General features: G+C 36.9%; 1 protein-coding gene across 3 annotated transcripts in view; it reads right to left on the bottom strand.

The window, feature by feature from the left end:
* The window catches only part of slc6a8 (solute carrier family 6 member 8), a 53200-nt gene extending 36582 nt beyond the window's left edge, over nt 1-16618 (bottom strand). Inside the window, exon 1 of one of the 3 annotated variants that reach the window (XM_079827999.1) lies at nt 15622-16618. In XM_079827999.1, coding sequence (XP_079684125.1) covers nt 15622-15916 — 295 coding nt within the window. In that variant the 5' untranslated portion in view covers nt 15917-16618. Of the gene's footprint in view, nt 1-13816; nt 13917-15621 lie in introns of those variants that run through there. The other 2 variants (XM_079828000.1, XM_079828001.1) reach the window with 2 other exon arrangements.
* Nucleotides 16619-21155: the final 4537 nt, after the last annotated feature.

Raw genomic sequence — 21155 nt, 5'->3', positions numbered from 1 at the left:
TCACTTGCCACTCATCACGAGGTGACTGCAGGGGAGGATGGGTGTGTGTGAGACAGACAGAGAGAAAACGATGGGAAAAAAAAAGCTTGTGACGTCGTTATACAAACTGACAAGCTTACGTAATGCTAGCTCTGCAGGCTAGCGGCTACACAGCCAATTTAGAACGAATCCAAGATGATCCAATCAAATAACGACAACCCCTGCTGCTCATTTAAAACACTGATATGAATGAAGGGACTTCTTTGGGAGCACTGCCCGGTTTCCGTTCAGAAAACAACAGCTTTTGTTGGACTCGTGACTCAGAAAGAAGCCTTTTGATGAACTGCCTACAGAAGGACACACCGAACACAATGTGCTGCACAGATCTACAGACTGCAGCTGCTGTGTGAGTCTATTCCTCTGTGAAAAAAAAGGAAAGTATGCATATGTGGGATAGCGTCGGGTTGATTTGCAAACTAAAGAGAACACCGTGGCAATGCCCCGCGAGCGGATGATGCATGAGAATGTGACTGCGGGTCAATCCGTGAACACGTACGCAGCTACAGCTGAATAAAACAAGCGTGACTCACACACACACACACACACACACACAGTCTTGCGCACACTGCAGTAGCTGACGTCGTGCGCATGGACCACTTGACTCTGTGATCATTATAATGCTCTCTTTTCAGCTCTTTCTCTTCCGATGTATCAGACTAGGGGTTTCTTTGCTAATGGTGAATACTGATATAATTCAAGAGGAAGAAGGTACACAGTGATTTATAATACCACAATCGGATTGGCATCTTCCCAAAATGTAATACTAACTGATAATCACACTTTGATGTAGCGTTTTCTGCTTGAGATGTCATGATTTAATTGTTTTTATTATTATTTAGAACTACACATTATACCAATTTCTTCTCTTCCATGTCTGCCTCTGACATTGGTCATGGGAGCATGTGTGTGGTGCTGACGCAGGAGCTGACCAATAATGAGCCACCGTTCTGACCATAGGCCGAAAAAAAATATGGACGACGTGTCTTCACAACCTTCCACTGAGGAAAAGTGAAGCCGCCAACGTCCGAATATGGCTCTGACATCTTGCGCAGATTTTAGCGCAGTCGAGAGCTGCGATATCAAAAGCCTGCCCACACTCTCGCTGATGCAGAACAATTCATTATGTTGGTGTGCAAGTTATGGAAATGTAAACATTAAAGCTTAAGCTCCAATCTCCTCTCGAAAAAATCTGTTAGTGCCTCAGCTGTCATTCATGACGTCACACCCCCGTTTTTATAGCATCAAATAACTAAAACTTATTTAAAAAACGAACACTTGAGGTGAAGATGAACGAAGGTCTTACGGGTTTTTTGGAACGACGATTCAATTCTCATTTTTGTGTGAACTAACACTTTAACTGTAAACTGTTTTTTAAATCGTTTATTTTAAACATCATAAATGTCTTTCCTGTCAATTTAATGCATCGTTGCTAATTAAAAGTATTAATTTCTTTAAAAAATGTAATCTTATCGACCACAAACTTTTGAGATTGTGATTTATAATGTACTGATCATAATGCTAACATTAGCAGAGCTCTTGTGAACACCTCTAACATAAAACTAGCATGCAGTCAAGATAAAATATTGCTTTATATGGAATACTTGATTCTGATTGGTCAATCACGACATTCAGCTTTCAAATATGACCACAGAAGTGACTGCCTACGTATGTTTCATACATAGCTGTGCTGTTCTGTCTCTCTGCAGCGTCAGCAAATAAAATAAAATCAATTTTTCATGTCTTTATTTATTTGTTTGCTGAGTAGCCACATAATAATTCTGGATAATGTTCAGTCAGCTGCTCGTTATTACAAAATAAACCCTGTCAGAGTATTTTCTGATAATGACTGAACACTGACTGTACATTATCCCTTAACTTCCACCAGCTCACGACTAGACAGCCACCTCAGGTGTGGTAAAACTACATTAAGCTTTCTATTCTGGATGGGCTAAAAATGCATTGAGAGTTAGCGATCGCAACAGTGCTGAATCCAGTTAGTAAAATTGCCGTGTGAAGCCCAGCTGAGCAGTTGCATCCTGTAAAGCACACCCGAGAAGCGTTTTAACTCCTTTCTAAAGAGCAGGCCTTAAAACACAGGCAGAATTGATTGAATTCTTGGGTAATATGGGGAGGCTATAAATATATGCTATAAATTTCCACACCTCCCCCTTACAGAACAGATGGATATGGATGCTCTGTCAACACATATGGCTCAGTCCATTCAGAAGCTAATGATATTGTTTTTATGCATTACCAGGTGAAAATGAACTTGTCTGCCGCATCAGTATGTACCCATGCATTCGGTAGAAGCAAAACCCTAGCTACGTCCGAGATCGAATACTTCCCTACTATATAGTATGTGAAAAACAGTACGGCAACAGAGTAGTATGTCCGCATTCATAGTATTCGAAAAACAGTGGGCGGAAAGTACCCGGGTGACCTACTACTACCGGCGAGATACTGAAGTGTGCATATGATGGACACTTTACTATCCCATGAGGCCACGGGAGAGGATTTATGAATGGAGGTGAACATAGATATACATAATAAAGGCTAGATGTCTTACGGCGGAGTCTCTAACGTCATCACCGGCGGCCATTTTGTCACAGGCAAGCTTTCTGGTGGGCTCTGTGGTACCTGATGTAAGGCGAGTGATCCGCACGAACACAAATACTCTTATCTCCCTGAAATCTTGATGGATTTACAAATGTTTTTTTTTTTTTTACAAACGTTATTAACGTGGCTATAATTCTGGATGCTTGAACAAATTACGTTTCTCACGTTTATAACAAACCAAACAGTTTGAAAATCGGTAGAAAATTTAGCAAGTTATGGTTATTTAAATAGTGCATGCACCATTAAAACACAATGTTACGAGTGAGCGAGCTGACTGTGACAAGATGGCCGCCAGGTGCGGACGTCGACCTCCATTGGCCAGCAGCGCAGACGAGACATCTAGCCTTTATTATGTATATCTATGGAGGTGAAGGGACGCAACTGATGGTGGTAGGTCATGTGATAATGACGACATGGCAGATGTAGTATGTCTGGATTACATTCATACTACACACATTCATACTATATAGAATGTACTTTTTTTACGGTCGTGAATTAAGTTCAAATTCAAATGTACCTACTCACATAGTACGTGACTATTCTAGTAATGCAGTAAGTTGGATTAAGTATTCATTTTAATCCCTTTTTGCAAGGCTCTTGCTTGCACCTACATACTGACTAGACAAACTTGAGAATCAAGTAGACTTTCTGATAAGATCAATCTTCATGTTCCTTATACATTTTCTACGGCTGCCCCTTAATAGTCGGACACAGGGCTCCAGACTGAGACCAATTGGTCGCATTGTGCTAACTTTTTTCTTGCCGGTGCGAGTGCATTTTGTTAGAGGTCACACTGATGCGACCGCCACATTGCCCAACTGATAAGAGCCGCCATTTCTATTGCATATGAAAACTCAAATGCCAAACAAAACGAAAGCACATTTCTCGTTTGAGACAGTTTATCAGCTCGTACCAATATTAGAGCTTGAAACAGCCGATCTCGATCAATCACACCATTACTACACAGTGCTGGGAGATCCAGGAAAGCAGAATTAATAACATCGCTGTGAGAAGCATTTAAATTCAGCGCAGAATTCTCTGTTATAAACCATATATCAGATCAAACAGTGCTGACATGGAAACCAGAAGAAACGTTGTGCCATGAAGGAACAAGTTATAGAAGTTATACAAGCTTTATGTGTGCCCTTGAGAAATTAATTAAGATTTTAAAGGCTCGTTATTCTGGTTTAGTATTTCTGTGTAATTGTTAAAATAATGTTATATCGAAGTTATTGTTGAGGATACTATACAACAACGATTTAACAATCTGACTTGATCATACTTGTTCTAGAAGGTGATGAATAATAAAAACATGTTTGGTGAAAACAAGACGAAAATGAATGTAGTTTTGCATGATTTGAGGTATTAATCATGTCCCTATGCAAATTTTTGTGCAAAAAGAAGAAAAGTTATGCTTCATACTCGAGGTTTAGAGTTTATTCAAATGCCTAACTGTAAGTATAGTGATGGTGCTAATAAATGCAAGAATGCCTAATAAATGCTCTAAAAACAAGAATATTGCTACTAGTCTATTAAAGCTGCTAAGTAAAAACTAAATTTTCAGCATATTGAAATAACATGAAGATAATATAACACAATGGCTGAGCCATAAAGTACCTATGGTTAGGCCCCAGTCAGAAAAAAGGGATTAAAAGATTAACAGACGCTTCTCTTAATCGCCCGTCCACGTGGAGCGAGGAACTGATGTCAGTCAGGCAAGACGCCAACATGTCCTGCTGTGCTGGCATCACTGGCCTTCTCATGCCTAACCATTGAGAAACAGACACATTGAAACAGTGTGCATTTTAAAATGTCATTTGCAATATAGCATTTTGAAGCTAATCCACTTTGTGGGCTTATTAATGGTGGAAATTAAATGTTCGGCCAATGTTTATATATGGAGCAGGGGTGTCGCAATTTACCGGTATTGACGATAATAGTGATATTAAACAAAATGAAATAATGTTATCGTGTTAATAAGGGGAGTGCCGATAATCATGATATTTAAAAATGAATAGGACACATGATTATATGACACCTGGGGCGATGTGAGAGCTCCATAATGCTCACGTATAATTTATGTTTCATTCACACCCATAGCCAGAGGGCACCCTTGCACAGAAAGTCCACAAGTGAGATTCACAGGAGTAATAAATCTTTTCTTATATATATATATATATATATATATATATATATATATATATATATATATATATATATACTGTATATTTAAGCACATATTTACTTATTGTATTGTGTAGAGTATTATCAGCAAGAGATCGACAAAACGAGTGCATTACCTGCATCTAGCTGATATTCTTCAGGTCAATCTTATAGTAACAATCACAATATCAGTTTAAATGTCCGCTGAGGAGAGCGATGTCTTAGTCTTTGTTCTTTTAACAGTTAAGGGGATTTTTCCATGCAGCGCTACTCAGTGCATTTGTAAGTTGCGTCTTATTGTTTACAACCTTGGCTGAATCCGAAATCGCCCCCTAAACCTTGATTAACTATTCCCTACGTTAATCCACTAATATAGTTCACTTGAAGGAGTGAATGAAAACGAGTGCGTGAAGTCGGACAGCAGTTGTGTGTACATCGGCTGTACACTCGTTATTGCGGTGCATTGTGGGATAGAATGAGTGCACTCAATAATGTCCACTATGGTTTCGGACACCACTACAAATGGCTGTCCCTTCAAATAATGCCCTATTTGAGGGTATAGGGGGCGAGTTCGTAATCAGCCCTTGTTTCAGTACGTTTCAAAATAAAAGTCTTCATTACTGACTCACTCATAAAAACAGTCTTTGCTGCCATCTAATCGTGTAATAATGTAACTTTCACTGAAGTCGAAATCACAATCACTAACGGACCCTTTCTCAAAACAGGGCATGTTATTTATATAAAATATTACTTATTGATCAATAATATTTAAATAAACAATATTAGCCATTATAAAAGTATAAGAAGTGAGTACAATTTGAAATAAACACAAGCAAACAGTTCAGTCAAAAGTACAAAAGCAGCGCTAGTTATAGTAGCCTACAAGATTTCAGTTAATTAAATAAATTACGATTAGATAAATAAGATCAAAAATTGCCCAAATATTTGGATATACCCAAAATGAATTATACCTCATGTTGAAACACTATCTACATAAGAGCCAGTGGCAAATTCCCGAAGGACTGGCTGAGATAAAGCTGTCCTCGGTGGGTACAAGAGCGCTTAACGTAGTGCAAATATGCCCTATGTTTATATACAAGTCACATATTTGAGGTCTAAATAACTACAATCCGTGACACAACAACAGTAGTATTTGTAAAATGATGGCGTTTGCTCGTCTGCCTTTACACTCTGTGAGCGGAGAGATATAAGCGGTGAAACGGTTCCAGTGCTGATAACTGGGGGAATATCGCATGGCTGGAAAAAGCTCTCAGCCAATCAGATTCAAGAACCAAAAAGAACTGTTGTATATATAAGGCTTATATATTTCTAGAGCTTTACTGTTAAAGCAAGCTAAGTGTACACAATGCATAATCATCCCCTTGTTCATCAGGAAATTACCAAATAATAACATTTTGTTGAACCATTGTGTCTATCTATTCCCTTTCTTGAAAACGGTAAAACACAGACATTTGAAAAATCCTGCTTGCATTGGCGCACACCTTGTATATGATGTAATAACATAGTAAATATCTATACAATTCAATGAGAATGGTTACATACAATAAAGTATAGACTCAAGTAAACATTTTAAGAATAAGTCTGTTTGTGCGTGGCCAACTTTTTTTTTTCATGGTAAAGATGACCTTTGCATGGAATTGCCCATATATATATATATATATATATATATATATATATATATATATATATATAGAGAGAGAGAGAGAGAGAGAGAGAGAGAGAGAGAGAGAGAGAGAGAGAGAGAGAGAGAGAGAGAGAGCGAGAGAGAGCGAGAGAGTGAGTATAAGAATGGAAAGAAGGTCAAATCTAATGCAATGCTTATATACAAACAATACGGTGTCATGTTTCTTTAAACGTGCCATTTCCTCTTTTTTTTTTTTTTAAACCAGGAAGATAAAACAATCTGCTTGGTTTGTGTGCTGACGCACAATAACAGTGCCAGACTGTTATTAAAGACTGTCACAGCACTAATACTTCAGATCAGGGCGATTTTACAACGTCTGTGATACCGTATTGCAGAACCAGCAGCCAAGGACAGGTAGAGGACTTTACTGCAGAGATCATAAATCTACTGACTGTGGCCACCATTCTGTTCAGCTTGGCCTCTCTTAACTCTGATGCACTGCTACATAATACTGTATATTGAGAAACTGCTACATAATACTGTATCCTGGCAACAGAAAGACTGGACTGTTTCTGCATCTCACAGGTGCATTCTGTATATGAGTTAGCGACGCCACAGCGTCTACGTTTACATGGACAGCAGTAGTCTAACTATTGACCTTAATCTGAATAAGCCAATATTCTGGTGGGAGAGAGTTGTTTGAAGCCAAGCCATGCTCTCTTGTTTGACCACTGCGTATGTGTCCTGTCGAAAACTCCTACACATTGTTAATAGTGTGAACATGTCTACAATGCACTTCAATAATGCGACTAAATGTCTTAATTCGATTTGTGTTTACTTCGAGTGTGACTTTAGCCAGATTAAAGTAATTCGAAATCGCTGTTTACATGGTAGTTTCTAAATCAGAGTATAGTCTTAATCAGGTTAATATCGGAGTATTGTGTAAACGTATTGAGTGTCAATCTGAGCAGCTCAATGAATGATTTGTGACCACTTAACTGACTGCAGAGCTGTATAAAGAAACAGATAAGGCAGCTAATGTGACCTCTGACCTCTATCATAAAATCTTACAGTACAGCATGAGGCTGTGTGCTAACATGCACTTTAATTACAGCACGGTAACAAACTGCAAACAAGTTTAATACTGAAGGTTAGAGATTTGACCTACAACTTTAAGTGGTTCACATCAAGAACTTTAGACTGTTTTAATAGAATCGGAGTTCTCTACAGGGAATTAAGAAAATTAGCAGACCTTCACCACAGGTGCGGAGAAACCTCTTGTGAGGTCTATGGGAAATCAATTAGCTCATGAGTGATTTGGCTAGAAACAGATTAACAACACTGTATCAAAACTGCAAAGTCTCCAGATACAAACACCTAAAGTTACCTAGAAGGACGCAGAGAAACGCTGTCCTTGAGGTTTTAGCAATTACTGCGATATATTGAATATTGAAGTGTTCACCCAACATTGAAAGTGTAGCCTACTATTTACTCATCCTTGTGTCGTTCCAAACCTGTATGACTTTGTTGCGTGCATCAGTGTTGTTATTGTTAACTAAAACTGTTACACTTAAAAACTAAAAAAAATTTTAAATATCGTCTTGGCAACTAACCGAAATGTAATAAGTTTAAAGGATTAGTTCACCTCAAAATGAAAATTTCCTGATAATTTACTCACCCCAATGCCATCCAAGATGTCCATGTCTTTCTTTCTTCAGCGGAAAAGAAATGAAGATTTTTGAGGAAAACATTTCCGGATTTTTCTCCACACAATGAACTTCAATTGCAACATCAATGCAGTTTCAAAGGGCTTTGAAGTGCTTCAAATGGTACTGCGCAATCCGGCGAAACGATCTGTCATTTTCTAAAAAAAATTATATACTTTTTAACCACAATTCACCCTTCGCCGCAAGCTTGATTGACAGGCGATCTGACCAATCAAATCGCTGAATCTGCCGTTTTGTCCAACAAAGCAGTCAGAAGAGTTAGGAGATTAACATCGGTGGAATTGAACATGAACAGTGTGTACTGACGTCTTTCCGTGGTTGAAACAACATTCCTTTTAGTGTTCATTCATGTTTATGTTATGCTTATCAATGAACTAGAAGGAAGAGATGATCGGTTCACCAGCAGCTTTAACTGAGGCGCTACAGCGATCACCACACATTAAAGAGCCACAAAACAGTATTTATTGTTTAAATTTCTTTTAAAAAATGACAATTTCAAAGTTGAGACTTTGTTTCATATCAAAAGTAACTTGCTCTGTCCTGTCTGTCGGCGTGTTGTCAGTGTCCTCGTGATGTATTTTCTCTACGCGAGAACGTGTGAGGTGTGAGAGTCGGACATAGCAACAGTAACTAGGGGGCGGGTCTTTGCGAATGGTCAATTGATCGTCTTGTACTGGTCTGCAACGAACCAGGCATTACGTAATGCACGTTGAAAAGGTCACGCCGAACGTGGGTGCAAGTACCGCCCCATTGTTTAAAAGTGTGGAGTAGGAGGATCGTTCAAATTTTATTGTTTGTTGAATGACATATTAAGAATTTAATATATCATTGTTTTACCTGTTTTGTTAAAAAAGCATTTGTTTTAGTCTTCGGCGCACCTTTTCAACGTATGTTACGTAATGTCTGGCTCGTTGCAGATCAGCACAAGATCTATTGTGGTTAAAAAGTATATACATTTGAATTCTTTTTTAGAAAATGGCTGATTGTTTCACTAGATAAGACCCTATTCCTCAGCTGGGATCGCGCAGTACCATTTGAAGCACTTCAAAGCCCTTTGAAACTGCATTGATGTGGACGTTCAACATTTTGGTTTCAATTGAAGTCCATTGTGTGGAAAAAAAATACTGAAATGTTTTCCTCAAAAAACTTCATTTCTTTTCCACTGAAGAAAGATGGCATTGGGGTGAGTAAATTATCAGGAAATGTTCATTTTAAGGTGAACTAATCCTTTAAGTACTAGAACTACTAAAACTGAAATAAATACATTACAAATAAATACAAAAGTTATAAAAATGTCAAAAGCACACTAAAACTAAAAAACACTGTTGCGCATGGAGCACAAAAACAAATAGGGACATTAAGTAGAGTGCCAAAATGCATTAAAGCATCATAAAAGTAGTACATAAAACTCTTCACTTCAAGTTATCCGAAGTCCGAAGTATATATATTGATATATGATATATATTCCTTTGAATTTATTGTGAGCTCTTCCTTTTAAGAAAGAACAACCCCCCCTTATCCTTAAATCAAAGATTCCATGGGTTTGAATTTGACCTGTGACTAAATTTGTCTTCTGAGAGTGAGGAAAGTAAATATCACAAGTATCTCACAGACTCAACCTGTGAACACAGAGTAAAAGAATGTGTGACATGATCCGTATTTACTCTCCTTTTGCCAGCAGGACCTTTTCGGCTTTTGAGAGGCCTGATTTGATTTGGCAAAACAATTCAGGAGCCTGTCAGTTTTAAACACAAAGACGACACGTTGTGTTTGGCGACCTGTACCGGGACACTGCAATTCTGTTACCTTAGAGCTCCTTGTTGGGGGTAAAGAAAGTATTTGAGCAAGAGGATCTCTAACAGTCAGCCGATTCTCACTAGACACTCATGCATGTCTCATGTTTCTCAAGCTGGCACATCTTATTTGAGTCACTTATTGTTTTCGGAAGAATTGATGGACTTGGTGAAATGTTCCCAGCAGTCGGTTTCCATCACCTTTCCCCTCAACCACAGGTGGTGGAGATTTCAGATCCAAAACACACTGACATCTTCTCTATCTAAATAACCAGAAGATAATGAAATCAAGTTATCCGTCAAGACCGAATAGAATTGCAACCCAAGTGCTAACACAACATTGAACTAGTCTTGACATTTCGCTCACTGCAGGAATTCAGGGCAGTGCCAAAGGCAAACACTGCTTTTAGACATGATCACAGTTCACATACTCAGCGCAACATTATACATTTTGACGAGTCTATAAGTGAATAAGACGATATTGGAATTTTCCCAAGGATAGCGGGAGACTATCCGGAATAGCATTCTATTCATTCTGTTTGACATTTCTCACCATTCTCTCTAATAAAGATCTAGCGATGATGCTGCAAGTTATTCTGTAAAGTGAATTGAAACTATCCCATAGGTGTACTGTAATGTAATCAGGATTCGCCAATGAGGCTAATGATATGCAAATGATCCACGACTTCATCTTTAATAAAGGTTATTTTTCATTAGAGGCCATATTAAGCTCTCAAGTTTTGATTGAGTTTTTAGGGATTACTAGAATAAATATTCATACTTAAATGTTCAAATTATTTTCCACATATTTTACACTTTTGCAGCACCTCTCTTTCCAGTCTGTCAGTAACGCTCAGTTTAGTTCCTGTCTCTATAGACCATTTACGCAAAAAACGGAAACACGTCAAGGAAGCGTAAACTCAGTTCCGGTGTAAGCTTTGTTGATGGAGAAATGGCAGCTAGAGTGATTTCGACTAGCCTGACTTTTCTTCCGAAGTTCACCAGAAATAAATTCTTCCACGAAGAGTTTATCCACGATTACCAAGGTAAGTAAAGAAGAAATTGCTATAGCTAGCTTTAGCGTTAGCCATATCACCGGTTATAACTCTGTTAACGTTAACTGTAAAGTAAGTAATGGTAAATCTTAGGTGTTGTGAATTTGTAATATAAGGTATAACACATCGCAGTGAATATGTGGTGTGTATGTTTAAGTGAGATGCATGAGATAACATCATAACCAGTAATTTGGTGAAGCTGTAACGTTACTAGGTACAGCCTGGAACAAAACAGAAACTGCGAATCTTTGCGAACATTTTTCGTATCAGCCGATACGACAACAGGAAGTTCTAATACACTTCATTGACGTATTTCCGGTCGAAAAATGCGCAAGTGCGTAAAAGGCCTATAAAGCCCCTCCTTTACGAAAAGCGCACTGTGCTCTGATTGGACGACTGGACCAGTGTTGTGATTGGTCAACCGCTTTGAGCATGTTTCGGAAAAGTCACACCCCTTACCATCACTGCGAGTTTCAACCACAGACTGTAAAAAAAAATGGACGTAGTGTCCGAGACACCACCCATAGGATTCTGAAGAGCAGTTCTGAAGCGTAAAGTAGGGTCGAGCTGGCCGTCACCATCTTGGCAGCGCGTCAATCCCGGATAACAGAAAATGGGCAAAAAGGCGGGACGTGGGCGGAGCTGAACTAACAGACAGCAGATAAATGGCTGTCCACCTGTCACTCAAAGTGGCCACACCCTTAATTATGCAGAACTTTAAGGCTTTATATGATGTAAGCGAATGAGTTATTAAAAAATTCACCCCCCTCACAGTTTTCAGGAAGGGCAAAATCAGCCGTATAGACCAAAACCACAATTTGTACCAGACTGTAAACATGTTTTATTCTGCTGTAAAGTTGGGCATTTTAACAAGAGCTCAATGAGATTCTGCTTCTTCTGGAGCCTAGTGGCCAGTCGATGAATTGCAGTTTAAGTCACTTCTGTATTGGCTTCAAGAGAAACTGCCGCTTGTTTTCAACTCACTACTTCTCAACCTGGCTTTGGCCCTTTCTTTGAGTATGCCTTGGGCAGGAATTATTCAAATTAGGAATATTATGACGTGTTCGTTCGTGGAAGAAAACTCAAGACTATAATGAAGGCGTTTCAGGGAGTTCAGAAACAGTGAGTGCATTTACATGCACCCTCATAATGCGATTATAATGGGATTTTGGCAATATTGCAAATAAGCATGTAAACGCAATACTTCGATCAAACGAATGCGATTAAGCTCATAATCGTAGTAACCATAAACGCATTAAACTATGTGGCGTACGCTGATTTGAAATACATGGAAGTACACGGATGCCGTGTGTTGTTCATATAACTTCATGAACTCTTCATTAAGTTCTCTTCTCCAAATCACTAAACTCTGTCAACACAACTCGCTGCAAAGTCTCTGCTCCGTATCTTCATCCAGACGGTGTGTAACGGAGGCTAGCTAGTAGTAGTTGTGCGAGTAAACCTCACTCCTCTGATTCCAAGAGACGCTCTAGTAGCGACTGATGCTAGAGGTTGCAGCCTTTAGCCCTCCTTGTTCGAGCTTCCGACTCTCATGCCGGCGGATCCGGGTTCGAGTCGGATGCTCTAACAATGAGGCTAAAGGCTGCAACCTCTAGCATCAGTCGCTACTAGAGCGTCTCTTGAGATCAGAGGAGTGAGGTTTACTCTAGCTGGCCTCCATTACAGGTGCAAAGAATGTGTCGGCAGCATACACTCTAAAAAATGCTGGGTTATTTTAACCCAAATTTGGGCAAACCCAACCACTGGGTTACATTTTTACATGACATTTTTAACCCAAATGTTGGGTTTGTCCATATTTGACCCACATTTGGGTTAAAGCAACCCAGCAGTTTTTAGAGTGTTGGCAAACCCGGCATTACGATCTTCATCATGGGGCTGAATAATATCCAATACGTCCATAAAAATGTATTTTGAATTTGATGAGAGTAGATTAAAACAACGGCCGGTAACATGCATACGTCTGCCTCTCTGAGTGTGTTATAACCTTACTTATTAGCCAATAATCAGAATAATGAAAATTGTATGTAAACTGGAGTGAAGAGTTCTGCTTGTGTCATGCAAACATCTTACTGCGATTAATAACTTACTCTGATTATTATAAATAATCACATTATTGTTGCACGTCAACGTAAGTCAGTGTTTATTGATAGAGAGAATAATTGCCTTTGTGCTTTGTAAGTATGCAGACCTTTTTCACACTCAAACAGCAACATTTTAAAATGTAAAAAGCACAAGTCCTATTTAACATGTTTTGCCTTTTTAAATCATACTAGATCTAAGAAAGAAAAGCATTTTCAAGGGCGATATTTCAAAACCTTGAAAACACAAAGGTTAAAATCAAGTATTTTTCATAAATAACTTTCATAACTCTGTACGAACCCGGTGTAATGCATCTAATCTAAAGTTGGCTGCATAATTATCGATTATTATTTGATCTTTTATATAACATAAGTTGCATCCCAAATGACGCACTATACACTATGTACTTATGTACTCATCCGTGTAGTGTGTGAATTTTATATGGTTATTTTGTCATTCATTCAACATCCCCTCCGCTACGTAATTAAAGCTGCGACAGTGAGTGCATGAAGTGTCCAACATTACACACTTGTTTTTTCCCGTTAATTAAGTGCATCATCCGGGTATTTAAAGTGCACTTTTTCCTCTTTGTAATTTTGCAATGTGAACACACTACTCGCACTATTTATACTTAAAAACGTCATAGAATAGTGCATAAGTATGCGAATTGGGACGCACCTATACTGTATGTGTTCATCCTCCTAGAGTACATCCCCATACATCAAGACAAAAAATGTATGTCCATTCATTCAGCAAACGCTGGACGGCATCCAGAGCGCTGGGGACACAGGGAGACAGCTTCGTCATTCAGGCAAATACAATGGATCTCTTTCTAATGGGGTCTTAAAGTGTTACGCAGACTTGGACTTCACATTCTATAGCCATCAGAGGATGATTCACAGAGCAAAAAAAGAGAGAATCAATGGCGAAACAGTGACGATTATGATGAGAGGCGCACCATGACTACTAATGCTACTCCAATCGGTCATTAGACAACGGCCGTTTAGACAGCTTTTTGGCATCTATGTGTTTCATTATTTTTATAATTATTTATACACACACATAAAAATACAAAATATATTTTTTCTCAATTATATATATCAGAATTTTTAAGATTTATCCAGATAAAACCTTGAATTTGATCTTAAAGCTTTTTGTCAGGGCATGTGTGACCTCTAATGGTTGCATAGAAATGTGTGACCTCTACTTGTGCTTTCATGCACTGCATTCAGTGTCATATTCAATACAGAGCATTTTCACCTTCAATATCCACTTATAGCTGCATTTAACACAACAAGAGATAATACAACAAGAGTGCACACAGAGTGTAAAAAAAGCCAAAGAACCGGATCATCTTACAAGCATGTGATCCAGCACGCACAATGCGCACTCCTACTGTCTATAGCGAAGTCATGGGAAAATGGTGTACTGACACATTCGACAAATACACCAGCTTTATAATTATTATCAACAAACTTAGACCGTGTTTAACAAGGCATTAAAGAAAATTCAAAGAGTCAGAAATGTCAATAAACTTGAATTCATTTGTATATAATAATGCTGAAGCTTTTCTCAGAACTAAGTATTTGTATTTTTAACAGTATATCTTATGCTTTATCATTAAAAACCCAACTAATCAACTTTAAAACCAAAACTTTGCTGGAAAAGTGCTACATGTTCTTTTAAATAAACGTCATGAGTTGATATTTTGTTTTATCTATACAATGACATTTAAATGATTAAGAGAGAGAGACCAATACTGCCTGTCTCCACTTAATCGCTTATTGATTCTTTAATATCATCAATACTGAACATTGATGGCAACAAAAATTGCACTAAACATAAAATAACTGGACGTTAAACAAGAAAACAACAGTGTTCACAGGTAATAACCTACTATCTTAAGGTATCGTTTGCATATGCAATCTTAGTACAGCCACTGAGCTACACTTAGCATTTTAAAATTAAAACGTATACAATTTTTGGTAACACTTTCCTTGTAACATATGTACTTACCATTGTAATAACAGTAAATTACGCATAATTACATGCAATTAACCCCCAACCGAACCTAATCCTACCCTAACCCATTAGTAAGTACATGTAGTAAATTATTATTAATCAGTACTTAAATATTAAAAATGCTTTTATTGTTGTAATGCAATGATCAAGTTAGTGTATTAGTTGATACATGTATGTACATTGGTTACCAGACCAATAATCTGCATCCATATTATTATGTACAAAGCAATATATGTAATTTTAGATTTTTGAAAGTGTTCAAATACATTTTGAGTCTGTCTATATACTGTAGTGGTATATATATACACACTAATACTGCATTTTAAAGGAGATACGCAATGAATGAATGAATGAATGAGTCAGGAGGTGTCTTCCACCGTGCAAGTGACGTCACGAGAGGAGGGGGGGGGGGCGTCTGTCATCTAATGGGATCTGAATGTGCTGCGGAGAGCGAGTCTTACCTCCACCATTTTTGTAGCACAGGTACGGGAAACGCCAGACGTTCCCCAGACCCACGGCGAACCCCACGCAGGACATGATGAAGTCCATCTGTCTGGTCCACGTCTCTCGCTCCGGGTAGCCCTGCCTCTTCTCCACCGCGGATATGGCTCCGGTGGCCGCCGATACCGGTCCCCCGTTGAGGGTCCCATTGACGCCTTGATGCGCGTTTCCGTTGGGAATGAGATGGCCCTTCTTCTCCTCCACCAGGACCACGTTCAGTGCGCAGCAGTCTGCGTCCAGAGAGGATTTCTCCATCTCTCGTGTAAACAAAGCAAAGCAAATCTCTCCTCACAAGACTCGAGAGGGGCTTAAATCAGCAGTCAAAAATAAATATTTGATCTCTTATTGTCTTTGGACAGTTTCAGTTTTCTTTCCACACCAAGACGTCCCTTGTGTTCCTCTTCAGGTGCACGGGATCGGGTCCTTTATCCTTTTATTTAATAAAATCAGCGGTGTTATGATTATTCTTAACGAATTATTATTTTTTTTTATTTTTTTGTCCGTTGGCAGTTTGAATTTCTCGGCGAGATTGGCAACGGTTTTGTTGGTTTATTTTATCAAAAAGCGCGTTTGTAAAATAAATAATAGATCTTAAAAGAAAAAAGACACCGGTTTGAAACAGCACCTTCAAAAACAATCTACGAAACACTTAAAGGTGAGTCTGAAGAATCGCATGGGCACGTGAATCTCTCAGAGAGAAGACGACTGCGGAGACGGCAAAACCAAAGCGGCCCTTAGCGCGCTGATCAGATGAATGTAATGGAATTACATTCACGAATGGATCGCCTAAATCTCTTCAGACCATCGTTCGCCTCGGTACTAAACACACAGAATGTATAAACGAGACGCAGTTCGGTGTCTACGGGAGGTGCGGCTGTTGCTGTCCCTCTATGCGCGCTGACGGACTGTCTGATGCGTTCGCGCGAAGCCGCTCGGTGTTTTAACGGACTCAGTAACGTCATTTGCAGCTCATCCCTCCCCCTCCGTTCCGCTTAAGGAAAACAGGGGATGGAAGCTCACGTACGCCGCACACTACGCACTGTAGCCTACGCTGCATACTACACACAGCACGCGCGATAACTCACTGGTGCGCAGCTCGAGATCAGATATGACAGGCCTTCATTGTGAAACCAGAAGCACAATAAATTTTTTAAAATGTAGGCTAGTATAAATTAAGGGCAGTAAATTGTGATGTATACCTATAGCCTATATACTAAACAGCTTAAACACATTATAGACACTTTTGTAACATTGTAAATGTCTTTACTGTCACGTTTGATCAGTTTAATGCACCCTTACTGAATAAAAGTTATCTTCTTTTTTTTTCTTCCAAAAATAAAACAAATATTCTTACTGACCCCAAACTGATCGCATTATGAAAGCACAATGCATTTTTTAAAAATGTAAGCAGTACAAATTAAGGGCAGTAAATTGTGATTTATGCTGTTTTATGCTGTATATATATATATATATATATATATATATATATATATATATATATATATATATATATATATATATATATATATATATATACTGTTTATATATATTTATACTGTTTATATATATATATATAAAACAGCATAAGTAAATATACAAACAGCATAAATAATTTTGTTTATATATTTATTTATGCTGTTTATATATATATATATATATATATATATATATATATATATATATATATATATATATATATATATATATATATATATATAACAGCATAAATAAATATATAAACAGCATAAATAATTTTGTTTATATATTTATTTATGCTGTTTATATATATATAATATACAGCATAAATATATATAATATAAAGAGCATAAATACATAAACAGCATAAATAGGCTATATATATAAAAACAGTATATAAATATATATATATAAACAGCATAAATATATATAAACAGCATATACCAATAAATAAATAAAAACATTTATTTGAAATACACTTTTGTAACATTGTCTTTACTGTCACGTTTGATCAGTTTAATGCACCCTTACTGAATAAAAGTTTTCATTTTTTTTTATTTCTTTCCAAAAATAAAACAAATATTCTTACTGACCGCAAACTTTTCAACAGTAGTGTACAATGTTACAAAAGCTTTCTATTTCAGATAAAGGCTGCTCTTTTTAACTTTCTATTCATCAAAGAATTCTGGAAAAAATTCTTTGAATCTTACAGAGAATCTTACAGATTCTGCATTTTTGAACGGCAGTGTAGGCCTATGTATAAAATAGTTATTTTATTTTTTTATTTTGAAGTAAAATAAACTAAATGAGAACCACACAAAATAAAAAGTAAAGGCTGTCAAAAGATTAATCGCGATTAATCACATCCAAAATAAAAGATTGTTTTTACATTATATATGTGTTTTATAATTTATATATAAATACACACACATTCATGTATATATTTAAGAAATATTTGCATGTATATACTGTATATACATTTATATAATCTATGTATATATAAATATAAATGTTTTATATATATAAATAATAATTAACAAAGTACACACACATATATTATGTAAACACAAACTTTTATTTTGGATGTGATTAATTCGCGATTAATCTTTTGACAGCCCTACTTAAAAGATAAAAATAAAGATTTGGGGGGATGGAATGGGATGGGGCAAAAGACCAAAAATCAGTAAAAATTTATGATAAATTAATTTAGCATACTTTTACCATTACTTTTCACACAAACTATACTAATCCATCAATATAAAATAAATAAGAAATACTAATATAAATATACTTTTAATTGTAAAATAAATATAGCTATATTGTAATATAAATCTTTTTTTTTTTTATCATTTGAGACTAGAAAGCGAGATAGTGGAAGGGACTTCCAGCACATGCGGGCATGCCATCAGTAGGTGTATTATGGTATGGCATTCCAAACACACCCACAGGCCACGTAGTGCCGTGAGGACTATTATTCATCAAGTACACCCATCGCTTTTTTTTTTTTGCATTTCAAAATACATAAACCTCAGTCTGACCACAGGAGATCCTGTTGTCCCATCTGGAAAATTACAAACTTTCATGAAGCACTGCAGATTTTTCATTGATTAGACATTAGGAATACAGGCATACATACATATATATGCTACCAGTTAGTTATTGTTACTGCAAGAAAACTATGGTAACATGGTATTCACAATTAGCAATTAGAAGTTTTTTACACTGTTGGAGTGCGATTCATGTTCATTTATGATGGATTAAAACTAGGGTAGGCAATTTCGGAGAGACTAGAAATTGACCGTTACCGGAAGTCGGCGTCGATTCTTCCGGTTATGTATATTTTCAATGTGCTATTAACACCTACTTGAACAAACACCTTCAAAATCTGGACATTTTCAGAGACGAGAGAACAGAAAAACTGATGATTACTGTGTACAGGACGCTCTAAACTCAAAGGAACCTGTAGTTTATTAATGCAACATAAGCCGAGGCTCGTAAACATACGTGACTGTTTCACTACACGGTGTCAGTGCCCGTCTAAATAGTGACCGCAACACTGCAGTGTGTGTGAGACCAGGGGCCTACACCATGAAGCCCTTTTTTGCTGGCTAACATATGTTTAAGCTAAATTTGTGCCAATCCTGGGTTTTAGGTACCATTAAAGTGGTTTGGCTTTTAGCAGTGTTCATCTCCAGAGTAACTTACGCTCCACAGCTAACCTGCTCCAGGAGGTTATGTTCTTAAGAAAACTCAAACTGAAATTGGACCAATCAGCTGTGAGCATAGTGACACACCTCTGATGCAATAAAGCCACTCCCCCTTTTTCTACTCCAAATTAAAGGTCACTATAATTTTAAATGGTTTATTTATCATTATTTATGTACTTATTATACCCTCAATCAATTAAACAAGTATAATTTTAGTTAATCAATCATTAATAGGCATTTAGTTCAAAATAATATAAATAGCCTATATAAAAGGTCATACAAATATGCTTTAAAATCAATAAATAAAGCTATACAAATTACTACATGTGAGCTTAAATGTTCAATTCTCTCTATATATCAACTAAACTAACTTCATAACTTTTACTTGCATTGACGTAGTAAGATTGTCCTCTTTTACAGCTCTTTTCTTCTTGCTGTGTAAATTTGTTTAAATTCTTAGTATTTTTCAATCATGTAATATTCTGCAGAAGCGAGAAGTGAATCTCAGTTTCACTGATCCACTGTGTGTGATTGGCTGTTCACTACTGATGTCACAGCTAATCTAATAAAAACTCAGGATCAAAGCCTGAGTTGACAGAGAAAGCTGATGATCAGCATCATGGGACCAACAAAGCCTGAATAGATTGGTTTGGTTTTGTCAACTCAAAACTAATCCTGTAACCCAGAGTTTGTTAAACTACCATCATGGTACAGGCCCCAGATGAATACGATCAGAATGAATATATTTATTTATTTGTTGTAGTAAATATTTTAGTCATTATTCTGTCATTTTTCATTGACAATCATTTCACTGTATGTAATTCACACATTTATGCTAAAATTCTGTCAATGTGTTACTGTTAAAGATGAATTAAAAGTTTAACATCATTACACTTTTTTAAGGCAGTTACCGCACATTCATTCATCTATTTTAATACAGCTCTCACAAATGTAACTGGGCGTTTCTTCAACTAGGGGCACTTTTAGCCATGTGAAGTTGAATAAAAAAAACGTGTTCAAAAGTCACGTAACACAGTCTCATAAGTTTAAATAATTTGTCTAGTTTTAAGGTCGGTAAGAGGACAAACTTAGATTACAAGAGAAATTGTTATTATTTTTAATTTTTTCGGACCTGCAATGAACAAATGTCATTTCCACCACATCTCAATATACAGCTGTTATTTAAGAAAAAGAATAACTAATGCCACTCTAAGATCATTTTTGTAACTAGTTTTACCAGTTTGTCCACAATGTACAATAATTATACATTTATCAATGAGATCAATTAACTGCCCTAAGGACCAAATGCTGAACTGTACACCGATCACAGTCTGAAATTTAATATTGGTTTGGGGAAGAGCTTATTAGAAAATAAATAACTTTAATTTTTATATTAAGTAGAGCATGATCTCATACATTTTGGATACATTTTTAATGTGTGATGAGAACTTTTTTAGTAATTTTTAAAATGTGTGTGGTGCTGGAAATGACGGTGTTGTGGAAATGACAATTAATTAACGTGAATGTAGACAAACAATAGATAAATATAAAAAAGTATTGTAATGTATTATAATATTTAAAGAAAAATCACAAATCTACTCTGGCAATCCATATCAATTGTACTTCATAATCATAAATGTCATTTCCACCACACTGCCCTCAGTGGTGGAAATGACATTTCTGTAGTTTTTTTGTGAAAAAATGGAAGATAGCTTCACTGATTAGCTTTAAATTAATACTTAACATTTCATGTATGCAAAATACTCTTATTTAACTTAAAATGTTTAGCTTTTTTAAAACACCTTTGAAGG

Source organism: Gobio gobio (genome assembly GCF_949357685.1).
Source record: "Gobio gobio genome assembly, chromosome: 10".
NCBI lineage: Eukaryota > Metazoa > Chordata > Actinopteri > Cypriniformes > Gobionidae > Gobio > Gobio gobio.
The sequence above is the reverse complement of the archived record's forward strand: the minus strand, read 5'-3'. Positions and strand labels throughout refer to the sequence as shown.